The sequence below is a fragment of the Mytilus galloprovincialis genome, chromosome 13 (genome assembly GCF_965363235.1).
Source record: "Mytilus galloprovincialis chromosome 13, xbMytGall1.hap1.1, whole genome shotgun sequence".
Classification (NCBI taxonomy): Eukaryota; Metazoa; Mollusca; class Bivalvia; order Mytilida; family Mytilidae; genus Mytilus; species Mytilus galloprovincialis.
In genome coordinates this window covers 53,672,601-53,700,032 of record NC_134850.1, presented here as the reverse complement: position 1 = coordinate 53,700,032, position 27,432 = coordinate 53,672,601, and the positions used below count along the sequence as shown (strand labels likewise).

Below are 27,432 nucleotides of genomic sequence, written 5' to 3'. Positions count from 1 at the left end.
TCATCAAAGCATTTAACAAGACATAAAAAGTCGGTTAAAAATTCCTCTAAAACTTGTTTTTCCCTATTGTGTAACCAATGTTCCTGTAACATAATTATATCAGCTCTTTTCTCTAGCATAGATAGATACATCTTATTAGATAAAAAAACTTTCAATGTTAAAAGATAAAATGTTCAGCACGCTATCTATACATATTTCATTATCATGAGACTCTTGTATATCCTTTCCTACATTTTTGTGGATTGACCCATTGTGGGCATCATTAAATTGTCTCTCTGTTTGCACGCCAACTTTTCATGTTGGAGGCGTTGGAACCTCGGCGGTACTTGTTTCATTTGCTTTCTTGGGGGTATATATATTTGCTCCGACTTCTCGTGAAATCTTTTCCTTGCTTGTATTTGACATTTTTTTTCCCCCTGGAATGAATATTCCCTAAAAAATTATCACTATTGTTTGTTTGACCATTGACCACTGAATTGGTCTCATTTTCACTACCACTAGTGTCAATTTGAAAACTATTGGGTTGGGATTCATCGTGCCGAAATGATATACCCCCATTGAAATCTGCAAAATCATTCTGAAATTTACAGTGCTGGTTTTCACTATGTCTATCAAATTGAGCCCTTTCGTTTCTACTGGACTTATTTACATTATTTTGCCTCCCTCTATTTTGCCTTTGTCGAGACCGTGTTGATTGATTATTGTTGTCAAATCTCAAGTCCAACAGTTTATCACTTAGATTACTTATTTTATTATCTTGTTTACAAATTTCCAATTCCATTTGCCTCATCCTCTGTTCAAGAAACCAACTTTTTAAGTTTTCTGATTCTGATTTATTACTATTATCACTAAAAGGGCTTTGTCTGTTAAAGTCTGCATTCACGCTTGAACTTTGTTTTTGAATTAACAAAGAGTGTTCTAAATCCCTTATGTCATTTTCAAGTTTTATAGCATACGCTCTACTAGCTGCAAGCTCTTTTTTCTGAGTGGACACTTCTGTTTGTAACTTATAAATTTGACTGTCCTTTTGCTTGATACCTTTATCTTTATGAGTAATTTATAATTTTAGAGAGATTATTTCTTCTTTTAAAATGTTTGAACCCATTTGTACGGAACTATAAGAGCTATCACTTCTTGAATTATCCTTATTTATATCCTCATCATTCGTGGAATTATTATTAGAAAACAGTCTATTGTCTTTATGTATTATAGTAACACCAGAAACATCCGACCCCCGAGCCATGGGGTTAATATCAGCACTTGAGAGGGACGACCTTGGCGTTTCTTCACCCTTACTTGAGTCATTACTTTTATCAGAGATAGACCCTCCTACTACACAGTCAGCCTGCAAAGCTATCAACTGTTTGCAGCTTATACAGACATACTCTGCTGTTAAGTCATTTTCAATTACATGAATGTCACTTAGACCCAGTTTTTCACAACTATAATGGACCCATACATTACATATGTCACACTCTACCGCCTTTGAGTTATTTCCACAGACCTTCTTACATGTTGGACATAAGATGTCCCTTTGATTAGTTTTTTGCTTAATAGTAGAACAGGTCCCCACTGTCTGTTGTTTAGTACTAACCACTGAATTCTTACTTAAACTTTGTAACCCTTGCTCATCTTTACTTGCTGTGTCCAGATTACTTTGTTGCGTGTTATCTAAAAACATTTTACAATATTCTCTGATTTGATTGTTTATAAGACTAAATTTGGAGTTACGGTCAAGGATACACAATATGTCCCCGAGAGCAGTGGTGATAAATTCCTTTAAATATGATTGATTACCATTCAAAAGGACTTTTGTTGTGGTGTAAAAGAAGTTCAAAACAAATAATTTTGTGCTTCCATTACAGACAGCCAGTAATTCAGATACAACGGCTCCTAATTTATCCTTAGTCTCAGTTTTCTTAATCAGCAGACCAGTGTTGTTAACAACTGACTGTGTTATAACTTTAAATTCTTTATAAGCAGCAGCAGAGAAGATTAGAACCAGATTACCTGGACTTATTTAAGTTTTTACTGTATACAACCGTTCTGCAGCATCAAGCTTCTTGCTAACTGCCTTTCTTTTATTTAATTCATAATCAACAGTTTTTTCATTGATACTACTATTACTTCTAGACTTTTTGTTTTTTGTTGCAGTATTAGATATAGTTTTACAGGGAGTAAACATTACTTTCTTTCCTTTGACACGATCACTTCTTCTTCTGGCAATTTCCATTTTACCCCAAAAAGAATTTAATGAGTGTGGCAATAGATTTACACAAAAATATTTTGAGCAGAAATAACTTGTCTGCTAACATGTGCTACATCAAGGACAGTTTAAAAAATTAAAAAATGATTTTAAAACACTTATAGTAACTCAACACTTAAAAGTACTAGCTTAAAAATTTAATTCAAATATTTTAAAAGGTAAAATGAAAAACCTTACTACAATAAATCTAAAACAATTATCAAGCGATAAAAGGTAAAATGAAGAAAGAGAACGAGTACACAGACTGTGTAACTACACAAGAATACTGAACATTTTCAAACTACTCGATATGGTTAAAATAATAGACAGTAAAAGTTCATTAAAAATTCAGTAAATGTCAGCAACACTTTGTTCTTGTGTTACCCGGGAAAGGAGAGACTAATTTCAGGTGAAGTAAAGACTTAACACCTTTGCTTTGAAAGTTTTGAATTTTTTTCAAGATGGCGCTGGGTGACGCTATGTTACCTGTCCTTCACTCACAATGAATTTTCTGCTAAAACCACTATTGAATGACAATAAATTGTCAAATACTTGAACTAGTGTTTGAGTTAATGACAGAATCACATAATAAGTGGGTGCGGGTAAGTGTAGGCGACAGAATAGGTCAGCTCAGAAAACACGTCCACCTTCCTCCACGTCCGGTGCAGAAAAAAATCCTTAAAATATCACTGCTACTCGTATAAGACAAGATAAATTAGCCTCTATTCGCATACAACTTTGTTAGTCAGAAATAAATATTTGGAAAATGTTCGGAAAACGAATGACGGGTCTCTTTTACATGATTGATGATGTTTTACGGAAAGCCCCGAAAAGAGCTGCATTTAGGATCGTAAATGATATGTGACAGTACCAATAATAAATAACGGGACCGCGGTAAATACATTGTGAATTTACCATGCTAACTAGACTTCTTTATATATCTTTTTACTGTATATAATGAGGGATTCGTCATCGATAGCTGATAAATTGATATTGACATCATTTGCAGCACTCTTGGTGTTATTCTCTTTATTCAAACCTAAATGCATCACCATTAGATAGAAAATCCGATTTCCCGGGATTTGGCTTTTTTAGGTCCTTTTTGGTCATATAGCTCTTCAACTGTTTCAGTGTTTATACATCCTTGGCTTTCAAATATTTGACTTTGAGCGATCCTTGTGAAGATAAATCTAAGAGAGAGCTTCGGATGAACAACATTTATAATGAGTTGTTTTTTCTGTTTTTTGAAGTGATAAACTTCCTTTTAAAGAACGCTGAATCTGTCCTCAAAACAAACCTGCTACTCCTGGATACAATTGCGCGTGTTTTGTAGATGTTTGCCTCCCTAACCCGTGATCTTGGGCATAAGATATCTATAAAGTAATTCCAGAAAATCAAACATCGTACGTAACGAAACTGATATTAAAATTTATACGCAAGCACTAGAATATTTATGCAAGTATCACAACAAATGACTTGAATAATTGTTTACATCCGAAGCGCTTTTCTGAATTTACCTATACCAGAATGCTCAAATTAAAGTATTTCAATGTTAAGGTTGTATAAGACCTAACATGTTAACAGCAATATAACCCAATGGAGTTGATAAAATAGCTTAATACATATAGGGAGAACTATGCCAGAGGAAGTTGGGACCTCAATTTCTTTAGAATTTGTATATGTATCAACGGATATTTGAATTGCTCGACAAAAGTAAAATAAAAAAATTAACAAACTCCGAGGAAAACTCCAAACGGGAAGTCTGTAAATAAAATTACAAAACCAAAAGCCCAAACACACCAAACGAATGGACATCAACTGCCATACTCCTGATTCGTGAATACACCCTCTTATGTAAAAAAAAAAATGGTTAATTACACCTAGTTTCTTAATCAGCTAAACCTCTCACTTGTCATTACAGTAGCATAAAATTACATTATATTGACAGACAACCTTGACAGTATGACGCACTTCTACAAAGTTGGTGTCTTGTAAATGTAAATATATGGCAAACTTGAGACTTTGATTGTGGTTTGTCATTACGTCGTCTTATCTTTTTATTAACCGAACGTGACTTATTTCGGATTGTGACTATTTTGCTGAGTGTGAATTCACATTGCTATAATACGTGTCACGGCACTTTTCCATCCCAAATTCATGTATTTAGGTTTGATGTTATATTTGTTATTGTCAGACGTCCATCGGTAGTTTAACTGTCGCAAATACCCGTTTACCTGTCTCTGCTATGCGTCGCCAGGTAAACTAAATTTGTGACAGTTAAACTACCGATGGACGTCCACAAAGCTTCAAATACAATACAGTTATCCCTATTCTAATGCAAAACAAGTTCATAATTAAATTTCAATCATTATTTCAGTGTAAAATCTTCATTAAAGAAAATTCCTCGAACAGATGTTATCTTCTTTGGTCCCTATACTAGGTGACGTCATAGGTTTGCTTCCAGCGTCAAACATAAACACCGGGCGTTTTCTGGCTTCTGTGCCGCTTCAGAATGTAATAAAATTTGATAAAAAGAAGATTTTTAGGTGCAACACGTGAGTTTTTTTGCTTATTATTGTAGAAATTACACGTCAATACATTCAGCAATTCAAAATGTCGGCTTCCTTAGTTACAGACAGGAGATATTACACTAACTGTCTTCCAATCAGAACCATTGATACAAAATAATTGCATTAGAATTGACGATTTCTTATTGAAACTTTTCAAAAATTCAACATTTGAAATATTTTTACATAAAAATTGTACCCCCAACTTATTGAAACCCCCTTGGAGCCATAACCTCAAAACTCAATCCCAGCCTTTCCTTTAAATGGAACCTTGTAGTATAATTTTAGAGAGATCCATACATTTACACACAAGTTATTGTCCGGAAACTATAAATATGCTTGTTTTTGGCCCTTAATTTTTAATCTATTTCCCCTATAACCCTTAAAATAATTCCCAACCTTCTACTTGTGGTATATATTAAACATTGTGGTACAATTTCAGAGCAATTGAAATACTTATACACAAGTTATTGTCCTGAAACTAGATAAATGCTAATTCCTAAAAAACAAGAATGTGTCCAAAGTACACGGATACCCCACTCGCACTATCCTTTTCCATGTTCCATGGACCGTGAAATTGGGTAATTATCTAATTTGGCATTAAAATTAGAAAGATCATATCATAAGCAACAAGTGTACTAAGTTTCAAGTTGACAATGCAGACGACGAAGATGACATAGACAACATCATACCATTATATGATCCTAAAATTGTTTTTGAGGTCATATCAAATTTCAATAGACCATGGCTGTGGGGGCAGGGCTTAAAAATCTCTATGGAAATGAATGCGTGAATGCTATATATACAACGTACTGCATACCAAACATTATTGATTTACCATAAATGGTACCCCTTTATCTGACATGATCAAAAACTGTAAAAAATAGTTGATGACACTGATGTCTGAAACAGGTTACCTACGTTTGGCTTTTTGACTCTGTTAAGGTGTAAAATGAAAATAGATAATTTGCTTTAAAGATGATAGCAACTTGTTTGAATTGCATATTGTATTTTATTGTCAGATAAAAATTTGCAACAAGCACATATATTCTTAAAATATAAACATAAATTAACAAATTTCCACACCACATATACTACTAATGCTTCATTATACATATCCTAGCTTTCAGAATGATGGAACATAATTTGTAAACTAGAGTTGTACATTTAAATGTATTTGGATAAAACTTTGTGAACACAAATACATGATGTAGTAAATTGAGCAAACAAGTTTTACTAATTCAACCTTTGAAGACCCTCATCAAATGTCCATTGCCACCTTTTAGGACAATAGTGCATGTACAAGTATCATGATTATGATTGTCATGAATACATACATAAATATCAACATGCTCTGTATTAATGATGGTTTGTAGCTATAATGTACCATCTGAGACCAAGTTTAATATATGTGCAATCAAAAGAATCAATTTCATTACATAAACTTTAACTCTGTATTTTTTAGGGTCTAGATGTGGCTTGCAGAATAGAGAATATTACATACACAAAAAGTGGAAAATACAGAATAATACATGGACAAAAAAGTGGAGAATACAGGATAAAAAATAGACAAAAATAGACAAAAAAAAAATAGATGAAAAAGATCCAGACTAGAGGATGATTAGCAAAAAATAAAGAAAAGTGAAAAATGACATGAATATTTATAGAATAGAGATCTGAAAGACATCCAGACCCTCATTAATGTTACCCTGAGATATCATTTAATTCACCGGTTTATCACTTGCCACATTCTGTATGTTTTGCTACAAATGGTTCTTGTAAATTTTTAAACAAATCAATTATTCAAGAGTGCTTTGCATACATTCTGCAGCTTTTTATTGTTTTCATGAAATTGGTGCATTATAATGGAATTGTGACTACTTAACATTTTAAGCATTTATAAATATTATATCCAAATTTGAAATTATAGTTCTCAAAAAATTTATTTTCTTCAGCAAAACAAGTCATAAATGCCACTAGTCTTTTGAAATTTAAATAGAATTTTTATTAACAAGCCAACACAAAACAAAATAAATTACAATCCATAACTTAACAAACTTCTTAACAAATATAAACTTAAAAAATAGATCTGGATAAAACTTCATTTTGGGTAGATAAATATGTTTGTCGAAACAGCAAATCAGATGCATTACTATAAAAATTCAACTTTGTGACAACATCTCTAATCTAACTGGTCACATTTAAAATGAAAATTTAGCTACAGTACTCTTTATAAACTTTGCTTTGAATTAAATTCCTAGTTTTCTATATTCTATAATATATTCAGGATAAACCTGATCAAAAGTAAATATCACATGTATAATGGGATTCTGTAAATTGTCAACACACGAGTCATATAACTCAAAAGGATCACTGGGGTTTCTTGGTGGAGGTCGTACAAATGACGAACTTCCAGGAGCATAATCACCGGGTAATACACGTACTACAAACATATGTTTCTTTACGCCAAAGTCTGTGTAGCTATCAGCTGTTTTGGCATACTTAGCAAAGTAGCTCCCTTTACCATATTTATTTCCCGTCTTGCTACCACTAAATCTAAAATCAAATCCTTGCTTACTGATAGCATTGATAAACTTTTCATTTGTCCCATGGAATAATTCTAACTCAGCTATGTCTTCTTCTTTCTTCTTTCTTTTCATTTTCTCTCTTTTACTGAAAAGTATAGAACCAATGATTTCACAATTTGGCTTTAAAATAGTTTATGTTCACAAATTTTCCACTTAAAAAAACCTCATCTACTCATTGGTTTATATCTGACAAATCCCAGAAGTGCTCATATGTTACAACTCATCATTGTTAAAGCTGTTGACCAAATATGAAGTCATTCTATATCTAAGAGAAAAAGTAAGACAAAACTATTTGGTGGACAAACAGATGATCAGAGAGGGTGATTGACAGACAAGGTGAATGCAATATAGCCTACGCTCCTGGAGTTTTGTTTTTAAATATTTTACTAGAGAGCACATTTGAGATTGTTATATTTTGACCTGTCAGGTTTTAATTTCATGTTTAGACAATGTTGATTAGATTTGCAGAGAGGAGGGTTTAAGCACATGTGAAACTGGTTTAACTACAACTTTTTTTGTGGCTGTACCAAGTAAGACTATGTGTGTTGCTTGATCATAGGAGAATTCAGGGGACCCTAGGCCCCCCTTTGGGCCCCCTTTAGTGGGAAAAAATTGGTTGAGTATATATGGAATTACTGAAGCATGACTGGAGCAGGCCCTCCACCCTTAGGTCAGTCAGCGGGTCCCCCCTTCTAGATCTGCCACTGTTTATTGATGTTGTTTGCTTTAAATCTTTGGTCTAAAACAAGATATTATTTGGAACTTTTATAACTGACTTTTTTATATATGATTAATAAACATAATTTTTCTCTGAATTTATAGATGGATATCTAAACTAAACAACCGTTATTAAACTGATTCAAGGCTGGAGAACTTATGTTAAATTGATGAGCTGCTGGCCTGTTTTACACCAAAATGCTGAAGAAATAGTTATAACATCTGAATTCTGATATATTTGTGAGTCTTTAAAATAGGTAGTTAAAGCTTCCCCCATTCAAGCACATTATAATTTGGTTTTCCAACAGACGGTGACCTAGTGAGATACAGTAACCACTGTAAAGATTTGATCAGCAGGTCAATCAACTACAATCCCATGACATATTGTACCATATAATGTCATTATTCTAAATATACATGTAATACTTCCTGCTGGATATTACCCATCTATTATCAATCAATGTTTTATTTTTTAGCCTTAAACTTATTAAACTTAATGTACTGGTTTTGCTTACAAAACATTATTGAATAAAACTGCATTCATGGTCATTAAGGGTACAGTTAGGTTCAAAATCAAAGTGGTTTTATAAAAATATAGATGAAACATACCATAACAGGAATTGCCAAAGCATTGGTAATAAAATAGACACTGAAAACCTTTAAGACCTGTTACCTCCAAAAATATACCAAAAACATTACACTGAGCAACATTACTTGGCACAACATACAGTCCAGATTGCCTGCTTCGTTACAATAGTTTTTGTTTAACCAGTTGTTTGTGCCCACATGCCTACCCCTTTCTTATTTAAGGGACTATAACTAATGTAAGAAATAGAGTATTTTATCATAAACTTATATATTAGTCTGCTAACAAACCTAACAAAGTTAATCCAGAGTTCACCATTTTCTATTCTCTTTATTTGTTCAATTTCAGCTGATGGTGGCATGGTGGCATAGAAAAACTTCTTCATTTTCTTATACTCATCACCTTTTTTAGAACATGTTACCTACAATTATAATGAAATTTAACTCACTTCTTCTGTCTTTATAAGCAATTTGGGAACCACTTTTTGTATTTTATATAGATATTTTTAGTGAAGCTTAATGTCCATTTTTCTGATTACCCTAAAAGATGGTGTATTTTTACCAAAAAAATATAATTGCTACAATGTTTGTATAATATAGGGTTACTAGCAAGAAATAAAATAAAAGGTCCATTCCACAATATTTGTTTGTGTTTGCTGCCATGTTTTCTTTTTCCTTTTTATAGAGTAGAAGGTGTCTTAATTCTTTTTTTTTTTTTTTTTTTTTTAAATTATTTCCTATAACAAATACAACTTCTGAATTTGATTTTGTTTTTGTAATTTTGACTTGTTTAAACAATTGTTATGTGTTTCAATTCATTTATTAACATTTTCAACTTATTTGTAAAAAGGAGAGCAGATTTTAACAAAAACATATAGCAATTAAGATTCTTTATACAAATTGACAACTTGTCTAAGGTTATATTAAAATAAATTTATAAGACATTGATTTCTGGCTTTTATTTATAGTTGATGGCAAAAGAGTACTAAAACTTTACATACCATGTGAAAATGATCACTGATTTCTGATGGACTTTTTTGTCTATCAAATGACCAATGGAGTGGTATATATGACAAAGGGTTGTTGTCCAGTGGTGCATGAACAACTAATGAAGTAGCTGTGGTCTTGGTATTCCCTGTATCAGCTGATCTATAATACAAAATAAGAAATCTGTGACTTTAAAACAGGATCAATATAATCGGTTGAATTTGTCTTCACATACTTTCAGAAAAATGGTCCCTGATAAGTTCAACAAAAGTATATAGAAAGTGAAGTTAAACAACTACAATCAATCAATTTTTAAAATATTACATTATATCAATACAAAGGTGAGTCATCAGTTTCTGTAACTTACATTGGCATTATGTTTCCATTCCTAATGATTTAAGGAATGATTGTAATATTTTTTCTGTCTATGAAGAAATAACATAAAAAATTTGGTGCACACTGAATAACGCGCGTAGCGGGTTATTAAACAGTGTGCATCACATTGTGCATCACATTGTGCATCACATTTTTTATGTTATTTCTTCATAGACAGAAAAAATATTACAGTCATTTCTTATAATTTAATTCTAAATTCCATTTTAAACCGTAGAAAACCATGAAAAAACGTTGATGACGGACGGTCACATGACTAAATTATGTCTATGGGCTCATAACAAAATAACGTCAGCCAATCAGAAGACGCGTTACATCCAAAATTAAATTATTAGGAATTAAAACAACATGCCAAGAGGGGAAGCAGCACCTTTTTCGGGACATCATGGTTCTGGTGTTTTTAAGCTCAGGATTTCGGGATTGACCCTTTTGGGATCCGGGATTTCTTTTTTGAAATGCTGAGATGTCAGGATTTCATTTTATTTAAATTGGGAACCTCAGGATTTCAAGTTTTTAAGCCCAGGATTTCAGGATCAGGACCCTCCCACCCCGCCTCTGCCAAGTAATGAAAAGCAACAAAATATGACTGTGTATGCTATCCATGACAACATTCAACAATGCAAACAAAAATAAATGAAAAACTTGATTTAACATGTAATTTTATGGTTATCGCTTAAAAAGATGATAAAATATTGAAAGATTTTAAAAATATTTCCCTTTTTGTAATTCTAAAGTGTTGTACAAGAATATGTATACAATTTTAGCATGAAGTTTTTCAGTACTTTATCCAGACCATTCTTCAGTCAACACTTTTACACCCCTATACAATAACAAAAAGAAACATTTATAAAAGACAGATATTAGTTAAACTTTAACCTTCTATAATTAAGTGAAGTGGATTGAAAACTGCAAAAGATCCGACTGTGCCAAAACTATGATACTTAATAGAACAAAAGCTCATTCAAGAAAATAATCAGACCAATCTTTTAAACATTTTCAGTAGGCCACTAGAAACTAGGATAAGGAATAGTGAATTTTCATTAGAAACTAGGATAAGGAATAGTGAAATTTTCATTAGAAACTAGGATAAGGAATAGTGAAATTTTCATTAAAAACTAGGTTTTGGACTAGAGGGGCAGATAGTAAAATGTCATACTTCTTTTTCCTTTTTTCTATTTCCACTGCCTGGACTAGTGTTGGCCGTCTTCTCACACTTCTCTCTGTCTTATGGACTACATTTTTCTGTACCATTTTTTGGTAGTCCATGATATACTCATGGCCCATTGTTGCAAATTTCATCTGACCTATTGGGTTTTCTTGGTAGTGTTGCTCCAGACTTTCACTGTCAATCATGGCTTTATAACCTGTATCATTCTAATAAAAACAAATACAAGATATTTTCAACAAATTGTAAATGTAAATGTTTTTGAATTTTAGTTCATTTATGTTTTTGAATTATAGTTCATTTATGTTTTTGAATTTTAGTTCATTTATGTTTTGGAGTTAAGTGTACTCAATTTTAATAAGGGGCCAGCTGAAGACCACCTCCTAGTGCTGTATTTTATTGCTGTGTTGAAGACCAATTTATGGTTTTTGGCTGCTATCTTCTCTTTGGTCAGGTTGTTGTCTCTTTGACATATTCCCAATTTCCATTCTCAATTTTGTAAGACATAAATTATCTCCCCTTATTTGCATATAAATAGAAGTGAAATGTTTTCTTTACTCATCAGTATCCTACAGTTTTAAGGGGTTAAGGTTATTATATCATGCTTTGTTTCAGCCTATTTTTCTATATCTTAATTTGAATATGTCATGTATTGTCAACACCTCCAGTTTATAACGTTTAAAAAATAAAACCTTACACATACTATTGTTAAACTTAGATGAACAATAGCCCCTTTGTATTTTGATATCCTTACCTAAAAATTTAAAATCTGAAAAAATCAGGTGTATCTGATATAAAGATTGAATACCTTCATACCACCTAAAGATACCAATGATAATGCTAATATTGGTTAACATTGATAAGATTTTTACCCCTTTCACAATGCAATATGATGAGTTTTTTTTGGTTCGCTCTTCAACAACTTACATTTGTTTATGTTAAAGGAGATAGAAGGTTACATATTTAAAAAGGTTAATCAATTTTATGGAGTCCAGTTTTGTCCTTTTATATAACTAAAAGCCTTGCAATTATTATGAATGTACTGCATTTAATACCAAGCAAAAACTAACCTGTCCTCCATAAATGATCCATTTATTTGTCTGGTCTTTCCAATACCATTTCCACTGAGTAGCCAATGGTTGGAACTTCTGTACAGCTGACGATTCTGTCGTGAGACGTCTAACATCAAGTGTGGGTGAACCTTTCATCTCACCAATCATCTTCCCAAAGTCAACTTGTAATACATGCTGCTTACTGCAAGACATAGGGTTGTAGAATATATTATAAACTTTTACAAGACTTGAATTCAAAGCAAAATTAGTTGTTAAGGCTTTTGCTTCAATAAATCAACATTAAACTTAATGTTAAGTTCATTTGAGTTCTATTAATCTTAACAAAATAACAAATTTACTAAAAATCTAAATTTGATATTTTGCAATTAATTTTATAGGACATACATGACATACAATTTTATTGCTTTACAAATTCACGACTCTGTTTTGTACAATGTTTTGCCTTTATCATCATATTATGGTATATATTATACCGGTAGTTATTTCATAAAGGATTGAAAAATAAATGTACACTTACCTGATGTATTATCCTTTTATAAAGAATTGTTTTTTTATACATATTTCATAATTTTTTAATTGCCGTTTCAATTTAATACAGCCAAAATGATTTTAAAATACAATACAATTATATTTATATTCCTTGCTTTTAAAATTTATCATCTAACTCATTATCATTAATAAAGTCATAGACTATTCATACCTAAATTCAATGTAACATTTTTCTTTTTCAACATCACTGAAGTTCAGTTCAAGGTCAAAGCTTGCTGATGGTCTAAAGTCAGTCCAAGATTCAACTGAATTGTCACCTTGCTGTCTAAATTGCCACTGGTACATGGAATCTTTATGGTGTCTACGACAATTTTTACCGAATCCACATTTCCCCCGAAGATGGTAAATACATATTTCCATTGACATTGACTGTGTAGAAGGATCTACAGTATCTATTTCACTGGCTAATGATAGATTGGTCATACCGCCTAAAAGGTTGGGATTGGAATTGAACCTTCAATGAAAAGAAATAGAAAATATATTCTGATACAAAATTTTCAAATTTTTGTTTAAATATTACATTGCATTAGTACTGGTACTTTTAAAAGTTAATAAAGTGACTTTTCATGACTGGCATCCTTTTTTTCATAAGACTATGGAATGATCACTAATGATGGCAGCTAAAACTTACCATACGTAATGCGGACAAATAAAATCAGAGCAGAACTCAGAAACAGATATAATTTTTGCAGAAAAAAAAAGATCTACTTAAAACAGGCTATTATTTGAACTTGGAATTATTTTTAATTATGGAATTTGCATAATTTCTTGTGTTTAAATTTTTTAATAAATTCCATGTTTATTTGGTATTATGATCTTTTGAGCGGTTATTAACCATGATAACACTTTCCATACAATGTATTCATTGGCGGATCTAGAAATTTTCATAATTGGGGGCCCACTGACTGCCTAAGATGGGGCCCGCCCCAGTCGCGCTTCAGTGATTCCCTATATAAGCAACCAAATTTTTTCCCAAAAAGGGGGCGCCGGGGCCCCCCTAAATCTGCCTCTGGTATTTTGGTTAGATAGTGTTGTGTGCAGCACAGTACATTCTATTGAAAATATACTATTTTCTTTGTAATTACTAATAGAAAGTGTTGTGCGCAGCACAGAACATTTCAGTACAGAATAAGTTTATTAAAAATTTCAATAACAAGAAATCAAGCAAATTCCATAATTAAAAATAATTCCAAGTTCAAATAATAGCCTGTTTTAAATAGATTACAACTAACTTGTATTGAAATTGACCTTCAAAGAAGAGATTGAAACATTTTTTGATACCCACTGTTGCCACCTCCTATATCATGTGTTTATATCATATGCATTAAGAAATTGAGTTCAATCATAAGGTGCATGTACACATGAAGTAAAGAGTGACTGAAAGGATTTTTAACCCAATTATTAATGGTAATCATTTTTTGAAAGATAACTTTTAGAGAAAAATAAAGAACTTAGATTAAGGATGGGGTATAAACATTTTAGGAAAAACACTGAAAAAACTAGATATCCATTCTGCTTAAGTTTGGATGCTGTTTCAATGTCATTTACAAAACATCCAGATTTATTTTAATATCTATACTGGAGAATTATGAAAAGCACACAAACCTTTTCATGTTCTGAAATCTTGATGTTGTTTGTCTTCCAGCAGATGACTGCACACTACCAGAATCACTGTCATCTCCAAACTGTGATACTCCAATCTCTTGAAGGTCAGCTAAAACTTCCTTTGGACTCCTACGTGTGCTAATGCCATACTTTTCTAGAAGAGCTGTAATAAAGAATCATTTGTTCATTAAATAAAGGTACTGTTATTAATCTGATGGTGCTTCACTTTAATTGATATCAATCATCTCGTTATAAAATTTATGGTAAATTAAATGTTTATTAAAATGTCTGCAGAGAAATATATAATGCCATTACATGTCTTTGATGTCTGCAATTCATATGATAATTAATTATATAAAGTATACATGGTGTACTTGTGCAAGAAAACAAATTTCAGAAATAAAAGACCATAGACGAACACTGAATTAAAAAAATGTTTTATACATGTTACAAGTCATCTTTTAAAGCAATCTGTCATCAGTTTTAAAAAAAAACTTTGTAATCTTGTAGAACATGTGAAAAGGAAAATGCAACTTTACAATATAGCTTTTAATATAAATCATGTCCCTTTACCTTTGACCTGTTGGTTCAGAAGGTCATGACTCCTTCTACATCCCTTTCCAAATTTACATGTCCCACTGATATAGAATCTACAGAGGTGTAGAAAGGGACATGGCTGACCTCTTATATCTTTAGTACATCCTTTTCCTACATTATAGAATTTACAAATCTGTGGCGTTGTCATCGGACATCTACTCTTAACACTTCTGAAAAGGTTCCGTAAATCTTCCAATCTCAGTTCATCCATATAATTTTCCCTGAGCAATGTTTTGTTATGTGCTGTGGTTAGATCATGTCCAAAAGCACAAACTTTTCCCGATTTAGCTACATGACAGGAATTTGACAATAGATAGAATTTACAAATGTGGAGTTTGTCACAAATTGGAGATCCTCTACATGTCCCACGACCTGAGCAATGTGTGGGACAAAGTTCTAACTTGGTCAAAGCACTGATAAAACTATTCCTTCCATCTGTTTCAATTTCAAAATTCTTTGGATAACTTTTTAAAAATGGAATCAAAGATGCAGAGAATTTTCTGCCAAGACATTGTTCTATTGTGGCCTGTAAATTTTGTTCAGATTCCGTGTTTCCATTGGATGCTGACAAATATCGAACACATTGTTTAATGATTTGAACATCTGGGTTATCTGGTATGACTGGTCCCCTGTTTAACTGACTAGGGGGTATGAAGTAAGCCATGTTCTGTACAGCTACCTTTGTGATAATAGTTTTCTAATGGAATGTAAATCTATTTGATCTCTGATAAACCAATGTCAAAGGCTTGTCAACTCATTATTACATTTGGTCTACATACATGCATGTACACCATGTACATTAACTGTTTTATTCTCACTGCAATGAAAACAAAATCTGGTTATATTGTATGTTGTATTGACTTGAAAAAACAAAATCATGTATAAATATAGCATTCCTGAAGGAGACTGACCAACCAGTCTTTTAATTTATAGTACTCATACTTTTCACACTGACTGTTTACAGGGGCGGATCCAGGATTTTGGAAAGGGGGGGCGAAATAGAAAAATTTTTGGGACCTTTTTTAGGCTAAATACATAAAATAAGTGTAAAATGCACTTTTTAAACGGTTCCTGACTTTGGGCATGTATATTTTATAGTTCCTGTTAAGTGTAAAGGGTTAAACATTTTTGATGCTGTATTCTCCCCATCATGTAATTGTCTATTGTAAAACGTTTAGATAGATCCAAAGCTATGTACTAACTGAATATATTTGATGAGGACTTGTCAGTAAAAAATTGACATGTAAAATTCTCATTTGATGTATGTTAAGTTAGTATAACCTCACAGATATTTGTTGTAAACAAGATATACGCCGAGCTATTCAATGAAATTTACAAGACGTCCGACACGCGTTAAGACACAAACTAGCAATTTCTATCCAAATGTTTGGTTGAAATGTTTCAGCCAACAAGGAAAGTGAGGGGTTCCAAATCAGCCAAAGGCTACGAATAAGTCTGAAATGACAACGAATTTACGAATGACAGTCAACAAATGGAGACATAAAGGCCACACCCAGCAGGCAGGACGCAGTCGGGCCTTGAAAAAAGTATTCAATATATCAGTTCGGCGAAAGAGACATTCTGGTCGGATATGGGATTTACATGCAACCCCCCCCCCCCCCCCTAAAACTACGTCCGTTTATTATTAATCATGTTTATTTAATGCTAAATAATTCTGTTGGAAATTTTTGTTTTTAATAGCAAACACGTGGATAAGATTATTTTTTTCAATCCAGATAAATCAGGATAAGAATTTGTTTTCTCAAACATCTCAGACTACCCCCTCAAATCAAATGGTCCGTACCTTAGACTTTAATTCTATGTAGAGAGGACTGACTGGGGATCATTATTCAGCTATGTTATTAATAGGCTGGGGCGTGTGGGGTTAATATGTTTTCGTAGGTAAATAATATTGCTGTGAAACTTTTTTTTTCATGAGAGTGTAAAAGAGTATAACTTTCTGTTGGGTGGAATTGTGAAATAGAAGTCAGTACGTTCCTGCTCAATTCTTTGTCGCTTTGTAGGTGTCATGCTTGTCACCCTTGATGAGCAGCATAAGCAATGTGTTACTGTAATTTGAATTTGGAACTCCAGCGTAGCGAATCACATGACTTTGACATAACCAATAATATATTACAGTAAATACAAGTAAAATATATCTGTATCGATGTAACGAATTGTTGCATAAAAACAAAATACACGGGAAATGGCAAATTTCACTAAGTCTAGTCTAGTTAATTATTTTCCCAAAAAAAAAAAAAAAAAAAAAGTACAAGCAAAGGGGGGGCGTACGCCCTCTACGCCCCCCTCTGAATCCGCCACTGGTTTAAATTTTACCTTGGACTATAATACAAATCCTTGCTGGAACTAATTGATATGTTTGTACCTGATATAACTTATACTTATCTGCACTGAACTCAGACTATAGTTAAAGTAAACTTAAAATACAATATACTAACAAAATGTCCCAGAAAATATTAAGACATGCTAGAATGCTAGATATGAATATTTACAGTGTACATCTATCATTTTGTCTATTGAAAAATTCAGCACATTTTTTATATTTATTTTTTGGCATGTTTAGTAAATCTACAAGTAAATAAAAAAAAATAGCAACTGATTAATAGATGAAATCAATTCATTTTGTAAATACAAAAAATGCAACACTCTGTCACTCAAGAGCAGAAGATTTAAAACTATTTCAAATTTGATAAAAATAAAGATATATGTAAATTTCAAAATTATGTGTCTGAATCATAACAAGTGTAGAATATTTTAACATGTTTGATATATCATTAGTTATATTCTGAGATTACTCTGATGTCCAACCGTCCAAAGGCTAGCTCAAGACAAGCTGGGGACAAAGCAACTTGTCTCGAAAAACAAGTCAGTCAGACTACAGAGTAAACTTGAACTTATCATTAGTGTCATAAGTTTGTTTCTGAGAAAATCAGGATGAGATAAATGTTATCATTAAATAGAGTTATCCCTCTTTGTGCTGGTTCTTTCCTTCCCATATAAATTAGGTGCCTATAAATAATTTTCAATCATTTATTAATCGGTTTGAATACTTCTTTGAATGTCACTATGCTTGAATAAAGTTTGCATATTATTTATGTTGGTTTGTATTCATGTGTGCTCTACTTTAACAGAGCACTGAGTCCTGGAATGAGAAATAAAAATAATTGTTTATGTGTCATCACTTGTTTCTCTTTCCTTTTGTTTACAATAAATATATACTGTGTGACTGTTATCCATTGGGTGTTTTATGATATGAAAAATTGCTGGTAAAACATATTTATATTGCCAATGTATTCATCTTCATACCTACTTGTAAATTTAGGCTTGGCACATTTTATTTCCAGAATCGAAAATGAAAGTAGAATTATTTCTAAATATTTGTCAAAGACGGTGTTATTTCCGGATTTAAGTTTCTGTACAAAATGTTACCCCCTTTTAGCCCTTTTACACTTGAACAGCTAGTGATTATCAATAATCATAATTATATTGTATGATTTAATGATTGGTGTGCTTGTAATGAGCCCTTATGATAATCTCTGATTAGGAAAATTAAATATTAATATTAGTTTTATCATTCCCCTCCCTTTACCGTGTGGTATCTTTTGTGATTTTGCAGTGGACAGTGATACACCATGACTATTTTATAATTCTTAACCATGTCTCTTGAACTTGATCTCTTAGACGAGGAATACAGTTCAGTGGGAAATGATATTGATACCCCAAGTTTACAGTTGTCAAATGAACTAAGTCGTTCAATACGTAGCGGAAATCTACCACCAAGTGTCAGTAATTGGACAACAAATCATGCAGAATTGCTTAATATCTATTATGAAAAAGAATATATTAATGACCCATTAGATGTTCTAGAAAGAATATCAACATTACAGCCATTCAGTAGAGAGCAACATCATTTTACAGACAGTTTAAAGTCATCCTTGCAGTTTAATGCATCATATAAAACATTTGACGAAACCCATAATTTTTACACTGCAATCGAAAACGGAATGAAGAAAGAGTTGGAGGATGCCATTTGTAAAGTGAACAAAAATCCTGAACATGATAGGTATACGCCAATAGCACTTGCAAAATGATGACACATGCAGCTCCTAATCACTTGTAGCAGGAACAACATGCAAATATTTCAGCATCTCCAAAATTAACATTTTTCCAAAGTGTTTACAAAATGAGTGAACGGGCAGGTTATGTTGATGCTTTAAAAAATAGATCAGATCGATCATCATTATGTAAATTAAGAGTTAGTGCTCATAACCTTGCCATTGAAAGAGGAAGATATTTAAAAGTGCCCAGAGATCAAAGAATTTGTGAAATCTGTAAAAGTGGCGAAATTGAAAATGAACAGCACATGCTGCTACACTGCAGAGGTTACTCCAGTATTAGAGAGACTTTTGTATTAAAAATGTTCAAAATTACAGGAAAAAGTATATCCACATTGTGCGATAAAAATAAAATAAATCTTATACTTAATAATACACCTTATACGGCACTAAAATTATCTTCCTCTTTCGTAACAAATTGTTTAAATGCAAGAAGTAATCTATTGTAATAGATTTTCATTATACCTTTATTAATCGTTTATTCACATATATATATAATTGTTTGTATTTTACTACCATGTATAGCAAATTGTTTATCCATTCGGTCATTACCATTTATTGTAAATGCGTTTGTGCCAATAAAATATTGTCTATTGTCTATTGTCTTGTATAATACATCTTTAACATGTGTTAAAAAGGGATAATATTTTTTCTTTCCTGAGATACACACTGGAGTATGTTGTATCTCAAATTGTAGAGACGGATTAAGGGGGGTCCAGGGTGCTCAGACACCCCCCCTCTTTTGTAGGACAAATTTCATTGATCATATACATGATATAGGCAATCACACTTTTAAGAGCAGTCTGTGGTCCCTTTATGAAAATTTCTAGATCGGCCACTGAATTGTTTAAATTGTGTTTGATATATATAATTATAATTGTCATCTCTTCATACGGTTCTTAACTTTTTGGAGTTTGTTGTACATGCATGACATGTGCAGTTCCGATTGTAACCTAGCTAATACATATATAACAAACATGATAAAACATGTAAATAATATGTTTACTTTATGTCTATGTGTAAGCTTAGACTACGGTACTTCTTTATCTCTGAAAAAAAAAATATATATTACATACTTTTGACAAATACCAAATGTAAGTACCTGAGTGTTTATTTCAATTCTTTTGTGACAATGTGTGAAAAGCAGATATTCTCAACAATGCTCAACTTTAGAAACATTCATGTGTCATTATAGGCTTTAAGCGTCAAAATGTGTGCAATTTTTTAAGTATAAAAAACTGATATTTTCCACTTATCATGCTTATCTATATACTTTACATTTTCAGATTCATCAAATTCAAGGTGTCTAGATTTTTGAAATGTCTACACAGATTTATGGTCTATATGGAATCTCTACGGAAGAATTATGAGGAGTACAAAGGAAACTTTAAACATCTTCTTGTTAGTTTTGTGGAAATGTGTTGTATGGAAGTTTTGTAAGTTCAAACTTAGATTAGAAATGATTAGAGAGGTTGACTTAAGATGAATTATGATGGTTATAAAAGTCTTCACCTGCTTCAGGTCTTATACATCATAGGCTTTCAAACGTTTTGGCTTTGATCATGAGCATTCCTGAAGAAGAGATAAATCCAGAAAAATACATCAGTCAGAATGAAAATATATAAAGTGTTATTTTCATATTCATATAATACTATTCTTTTTTTATACATAGAGCTATGATCATGACAAGTCAATAACAATAACTATTAATAGGAAATTAAAGACGGAAATTAGTAATTTGAAATGATTACCATTTTTATTTTAATGTATAAAAAGTAAAATCACAAAAATACTGAACTCGGAGGAAAATTCAATTGGAAAGTCCCTAATCACATGGCAAAATCAAATGACAAAGCACATCAAACGAATGGACAACAACTATAATATCTTGACTTGGCAGAGGCATTCTGGGAATGAGTAAAATAATAATGAATATTAGAAATAAGCAATACTGCCTCTGAGTGTATGAAAAATAAACTTTTTAATGTGAAAAATGAAATATATTAAATAGATTTTAGTAACATTTAAAAAAAACAAAGTCCACAAAGTTTTATTATCTCCCTTGAAAAGTTATTATTTAAAAAAAAATATGAGCAGATAGACAGGAAAGATTGCATACCAAAATAAAAAAAAAGATTTATTTCTTGCATATAAATTAAAGTAATACAGTCTTTTGCTCTTTATTCTATGACACATTTATGTGATGCCATATGTTCATTCTTCATTTAAGGTTTCATTAACATATACATGATATATGGCAACTACATCTACATAAACATTGATACATCTTAACTGTTGAAATGTTGACTCTTTGTCTTAGACCAATCATGCAAGTTACATTGGCAACATTCAGCAAAAGATTTTTGCAGTGGCCTAATCTGAGTAATCATTAGATGTAAGATATATAAATTTTATATGTGAGGACAAAATTTAGAACAAAGGTTTTATTTTTAGGGAATGCTCAGATACCTCTCAGTCTGTCTGGAGAAATTTACAAGGAACCAAGGCAGTAGTATCAAAACCAGACCTTTGTTTGTATAAATCAGGACTAGAAGACTTTGTATTACTTGAAGAGGAATTGGTAGTACCTGTTACTGAGGTAAATAAAACAATTAAACTGGAGGGGCAAGGCTGTACCTAGGATTGGTAACAGACCAGACAGGGGTTAGGGGCCAGATGACTGAGGCCCCCAGGTTAATACTTTGTTACATGTACAACATTTTTTGTCGTTTCATATTTACCGCATGAAGAACTGCATTAGGCTACCAAAGACTGACAGACTGATACTTACCTCAAATTTTATACCATCAAACATTAGGATACATGTTTGATGGTAGAAATAGAGGTGAAAATGTGTGCATTCAACACCTCATTAGAAGTTAAGTTAAACTGGAGGAGTCTGAAGATTGGGGGAGGGACAAATCAGGACTAGAAGATTTCATATTACTGGATGTTACTGAGGTAAAGTGTCAACAAGTAAAACTGGAAGGTTCATTAGGGAGAAAGGAATTGGCAACACAATATTTTTCTTGTCAAGAACACCTTGGTAAAGGCCTATCAAATTTTGCTTTTCATTATTAACACAATGTAATTTATGTCATCAATTACTACTTAATTGATTTTTCTTGCCATAAGAAAACACAAGGGGTTGCATTAGTGCTTTTAGTTTATGATCAGGACACAATCTTTATTTTTCTATACAAATTTATTGAAGTTTAATGCTTTTCTTTACCCCATGATTCTTGATATCTGCTATTCAACCTGCAGATTTTTATACGACCGCTATAATTGAAAATTTTTTGGTCGTATATTGGTATCACGTTGGCGTCGTCGTCGTCGCCCAAAGACATTTGGTTTTCGCACTCTTAACTTTAGTAAAATTTTATAGAAATCTATGAAATTTAAACACAAGGTTTATGACCATAAAAGGAAGGTTGAGATTGATTTTGGGAGTTTTGGTCCCAACAGTTTAGGAATTAGGGGCCAAAAAGGGCCCAAATAAGCATTTTTCTTGGTTTTCGCACTGTAACTTTAGTATAAGTAAACCGAAATCTATGAAATTTTAACACAAGGTTTATTACCACAAAAGGAAGGTTGGGATTGATTTTGGGAGTTTTGGTCCCAACTAATTAGGGGCCAAAAGGGTCCAAAATGAAACTTTGTTTGATTTCATCAAAAAATGAATTATTTGGGATCTTTGATATGCCAATTTTAACTGTGTATTCAGATTCTTAATTTTTGGTCCAGTTTTCAAATTGGTCTACGTTAAGGTCCAAAGGGTCCAAAATTAAACTTAGTTTGATTTTAACAAAAAATGTATTCTTGGGGTTCTTTGATATGCTGAATCTAAACATGTACTTAGATTTTTGATTATTGGTCCAGTTTTCAAGTTGGTCCAAATTGGGGTCCAAAATTATAATATTACGGTAAGTATTGTGCAATGACAAGAAATTTTCAATTGCACAGTATTCCGCAATAGCAAGAAATCTTCAATTGCACAGTGTTGTGCAATAGCAAGAAATTTTCAATTGCACAGTATTGCGCAAAAGCAAGAAATATTTAATTGCACAGTATTGTCCCGTTTTCAAATTGGTCTACATTAAGGTCCAAAGGGTCAAAAATTAAACTTTGTTTGATTTCAACAAAAATTGAATATATGGGGTTTTTCAATATGCTGAATCTAACGATGTATTTAGATTTTTAATATTTGGGCCTGGTTATCAAATTGGTCCACATTGAGGTCTAAATGGTCTAAAATTGAACATTATTTGATTTCATCAAAAATTGAATTCTTGGGGTTCTATGCTATGCTGAATCTAACCATGTATTTAGATTTTGGATATTGGACCATGATAGGTAAATGTCCTATTTAAAAGTTTTTAAGTTTAAGTTCTTAGACCACATTCATTCTGAGTCAGAAACCTATGTTGTGTCAACTATTTAATCACAATCCAAATTCAGAGCTGTATCAAGCTTAAATGTTGTGTCCATACTTGCCCCAAATGTTCAGGGTTCAACCTCTGCAGTCATATAAAGCTGCACCCTGTGGAGCATTTGTTTTTTTTAGTTTCAGAAAACTTGTTTCCTCAAAAAAGCTCCAATTATGAATTTTAGTGTTTAAGAAGGTGGATTTAAGTTTCAGATTAAAAAGCAATTATTTTTTTTTCTATTGTACCTTAACAGGTGAAATTAAGTCCTGAGCCATTACAAATGAGATCAAAAGAAATGGATTCAACCTTGGACCCAGCATGTACAGATGACAAGGTGAAACCTCAAATAGAGTTGGACTTTAATGAAGATATCCTAGGTCAACATGCAGGCACACTTTTGTTAGATCTAGATAGATATTGCTTGAAGAAAACAATGTATATTGATGACGATTATGTGATGAGAATGCCAGGGATCATGTTTAAAGGAACACAGGTAATTGAACTGATAAATCCAAAGTGGATTGTAGATTAGCTTTACATTGTCCACTGTATGTCAATCTATTGTAGGTTTTCTTAAAAACAAAATGACTTCAGAAATAAAGCATTTTTATTTTTGTATAAGGAAATGAATTAAGTGAATTAACACTTTCTGGTAGTACAAGCTGGTGGAGTCCACACAATAAATAATTACTTTTCTGGATTATTACTTTCTTCCTTGAACACCATTGACGTGAAAGCCAGCAACGAAGGCTTTTGTTGGGTAGAATTTTTTTTTTTATAGAATATAAAAAAGAAGATGTGGTATGATTACCAATGAAACAACCGTCCACAAGAGACCAAAATCACACAGAAATTAACAACTGTAGGTCACTGTACGGCCTTCAACAATGAACAAAAGCCCATACTGCATAGTCAGCTATAAAAGGCCTTGAAATGATAATGTAAAACAATTCAAACAAGAAAACTAACGACCTTATTTATATAAAAAAAAAATGCCCAATGACTGTTACTGTTGACCAAACCAAATTTCTGCCACTGCTGTTTGTCTTATTGTCATTCTAAGTCTTGCTTTCTTTCTTTTACTTTCTGGCCAATAGTTCTGGGGTCCACTGTAGTGTCTTCCTAGTTATATCCTCTTTCTCTTTCCATAGGACAATTAATGACCGATTCACCCCCAGCTTGTTTTCATTATATTAGTGACTATATATTCTTGTTGGCATCTTGTTAGATGGTACTAGGATGCTGTCTTTTTACAGGATGGGTTTTCAACTTTTGCAGTTCAAATTATTGAGGTTGGTGTTTGCTTCAGAATTTTTACAGAGTTATCTCCCATTTAACTAGGAAAAAAATGAAATTGTAAACTGTTTTACATTTTGTTTCATTGTGAAATTTATGAAATGAATAAATAAGTCCTACATGCCCAAAGTCATAGATGAATGGTTTATTTGCAAATTTAATTGTCCACAATGGTTAGTTCTTGGACTTGAAAAATATATTTGTTAAATGCTAAATGCAAATACATGTTTGTAAGTGCACAAAACTGATTTTATTGATTTTGCAATACATGAATTATGTTTTGAAAAATTTGGGGAACATAATCAGGTATGAAATTTTCAACCACAGGGAAACTGATGGTACTATGCTGTTTGTGATAAAACATTTTTCTAATAACTATGGACCCTTCTGAAGAGTTGTAGTCTGATGGACATGACATTTCTTCAAACTATTTACCCACCAACCCTCCTGTAAATCATTTAGTATTGTAGATTTAGTGGGTGGAGGAAACATTGTATTTTCATGAATATTTGATTACATCGTTTAAAGAAAGTTTGCCAGATATGAGTTAGATGGTTTTCTTCTAACCTCCTGTAGATCTGAAAAGGATAATTTAATACATAGGGGGTGTTGTTGGATCCATAGACCCGGATAGAGATGATATTTGATGTTATTATCACAACCCTACTGATTTATCAGAGGCATGTTCAAGACACATTGAACATTTATATTAATGATTTAAGAATGTACCAATAATAAAATCAACGAAAATTAGTTTCTTATGAATAATAATGAATCAACTGTAGATAGGCTACCTGTTAAATATATTATACATGTATTGTATTATTGCAGTTAATTTTGTTAAAGGAAACATTCAAGAGAATTGATCACCATTCATGAACTACTACTTTTATTCATTTGCAGGTTTTATTCACATTACTAGAAATGAACAGATCCCATCACAGAAAGCTGAGATATAGTGAAGACCTGGATAATGAGAAAGACCTGGCTACAATTACTTACTCTAGACCATTAGACATATTGATGGAGAAAGATAGATGTACACTTATAGAAAGTTTCATCAGATTAAACAACATATAGCATGTATAGTGACACTTATTAAAAGTATCTGACAATGTTGACAGGGAATCTAGAACATGTTTGTGTGATGTCAGTTAACTATGATTCCTCAATTGAAAAAGGAATTCATGGAGTCGATAAAGAATTTTAAAAAACTAAAAAAATCTATTGCCATTTTTTCTGCTTACATCTTTTTGCAAATGGAAACAAGTATATATATTCTAAAGATTCCAACGCAATCATTGATTTGAGCCTTGTTTTCAATTTAGACTTGTTTTCTATAGATTAATACATCACTTTGTCATTTCATTACATTATAATCTGTTATTTGTAAGAGCTGTTTGATAGCAAGAATAAAAATCTCTTCCAATAGGGCACATTTAGATCTTAGGATTATATTTCATTTCCTTATGAATAGATGGATGCTTTGATTGCTGCCTAAAGACCAGCAGCAAATGTTACATGCATATTTAGGATGAGAACATGTGCCATCTACTTTTCAGAGCTAAGCATGATAAAAGAACCAATAGTGCTTTAAATTGTATTTAACAGAAATAGAAATAGAAATAGAAATTTGGTAAGCAGGACTTTAAAGTCTATTTTATATGCGGTCATATCTGCTGTTGTTTTCCTAGAGATCAGTGGTTCCCTTCATGCACCCTAGCTGCAATCCCAATTCAGAGATTGGCATGACAATCGAACCTTAAAGTAACATCAAACAGCAATACAAATATGGTAATCTGTATATAGCCAGTCCATTTTAAGGTACAGTAATATCTACTATTGCTTCTTGTGGAAAGGTTGTTGGCTCCCTCTAGGCACTTTAGAGCTGGCACCATCAGAGCTGGGGATGACAATAAAACCAAACGTGCTGAAAATAGCATATAACAGCAATAAGAATATGGTCATCTGGACTTCTGTAATCCATTTTTAGGGTGCAGATATATCTGCCATTGTTTCTTGCCATGGGTCAATGGCTTCTGCCATGCACTTTAACTACTTTCACCATTAAGAGCTCGACACAACAATAGAACCAATAGAACAGAAAGTAACATTAACATCTATCAATCAATCAATGTATTTAGAAATTAAAGCAAACTTAATTATCAAGCTGTCCTAATTAACTGAGTAAAGTTGATTTGAAAAACTAATTTTTTATCAGAACTTTATCATGGTTAAAATATCTTCACAGAATTTTTTTACAGTTTTGACCAATAGCTCTAATCTTTACATTGCACATCCTTTGTTGGCACTGCCAAAAAAAGAAAAAAATAATTTAAGGGTGCAGTAATATCTTGCCATTGTCTCTGCCTCCATGCACTCTGCCACCATTTACCATTCAGAGTATATTTAACATTGCTGTAAAGTACAAGGTTTGGCTAGCCACAAAACCAAGTTCAAGCCATCATTTTTTGTTGAGCCTGCGACTTTTGTCGCAGA

General features: G+C 32.3%; 2 protein-coding genes across 3 annotated transcripts; one reads left to right on the top strand and one right to left on the bottom strand.

The window, feature by feature from the left end:
• Positions 1-5,801: 5,801 nt before the first annotated feature.
• Positions 5,802-18,477, bottom strand: LOC143057121 (protein mono-ADP-ribosyltransferase PARP12-like). Of its 2 annotated transcripts, none has more exons than XM_076230365.1 (9): positions 18,403-18,477; positions 15,048-15,888; positions 14,475-14,637; positions 13,021-13,323; positions 12,318-12,501; positions 11,239-11,456; positions 9,704-9,851; positions 8,994-9,124; positions 5,802-7,485 (listed from the first exon to the last, which is right to left on the bottom strand). In XM_076230365.1, the coding sequence occupies exons 2-9, from the start codon at positions 15,733-15,735 to the stop codon at positions 7,062-7,064; spliced, it is 2,259 nt and encodes a 752-aa protein (XP_076086480.1). In that variant the 5' UTR covers positions 15,736-15,888; positions 18,403-18,477; the 3' UTR covers positions 5,802-7,061. The 2 variants fall into 2 exon arrangements, with proteins under 2 accessions (XP_076086480.1, XP_076086481.1); XM_076230366.1 differs by having other exon boundaries at positions 18,399-18,456.
• A 189-nt stretch (positions 18,478-18,666) lies between these two features.
• Positions 18,667-26,371, top strand: LOC143057122 (uncharacterized). Its single transcript, XM_076230367.1, has 5 exons — positions 18,667-19,155; positions 20,494-20,643; positions 21,662-21,806; positions 23,891-24,130; positions 25,837-26,371. Exons 1-5 carry the CDS (start codon positions 18,749-18,751, stop codon positions 26,011-26,013), a joined length of 1,119 nt encoding a protein of 372 aa, XP_076086482.1. The 5' UTR covers positions 18,667-18,748; the 3' UTR covers positions 26,014-26,371.
• The last annotated feature ends 1,061 nt before the right edge of the window (positions 26,372-27,432 follow it).

Bases quoted from the DNA above. Each gene is read 5' to 3' on its own strand.
- LOC143057121 (XM_076230365.1), bottom strand. From the start codon at position 15,735: ATGGCTTACTTCATACCCCCTAGTCAGTTAAACAGGGGACCAGTCATA. The intron at 12,502-13,020 runs GTATGAATAGTC...TATGTCTTGCAG, and splicing joins AAATGTTACATTGAATTTAG to TAAGCAGCATGTATTACAAG. The intron at 7,486-8,993 runs GTTTGTTAGCAG...TATACTTTTCAG, and splicing joins CTCTGGATTAACTTTGTTAG to TAAAAGAGAGAAAATGAAAA.
- LOC143057122 (XM_076230367.1), top strand. From the start codon at position 18,749: ATGTCTCTTGAACTTGATCTCTTAGACGAGGAATACAGTTCAGTGGGA. The intron at 20,644-21,661 runs GTAAGTTCAAAC...TTTTATTTTTAG, and splicing joins ATGTGTTGTATGGAAGTTTT to GGAATGCTCAGATACCTCTC. The intron at 24,131-25,836 runs GTAATTGAACTG...ATTCATTTGCAG, and splicing joins TCATGTTTAAAGGAACACAG to GTTTTATTCACATTACTAGA.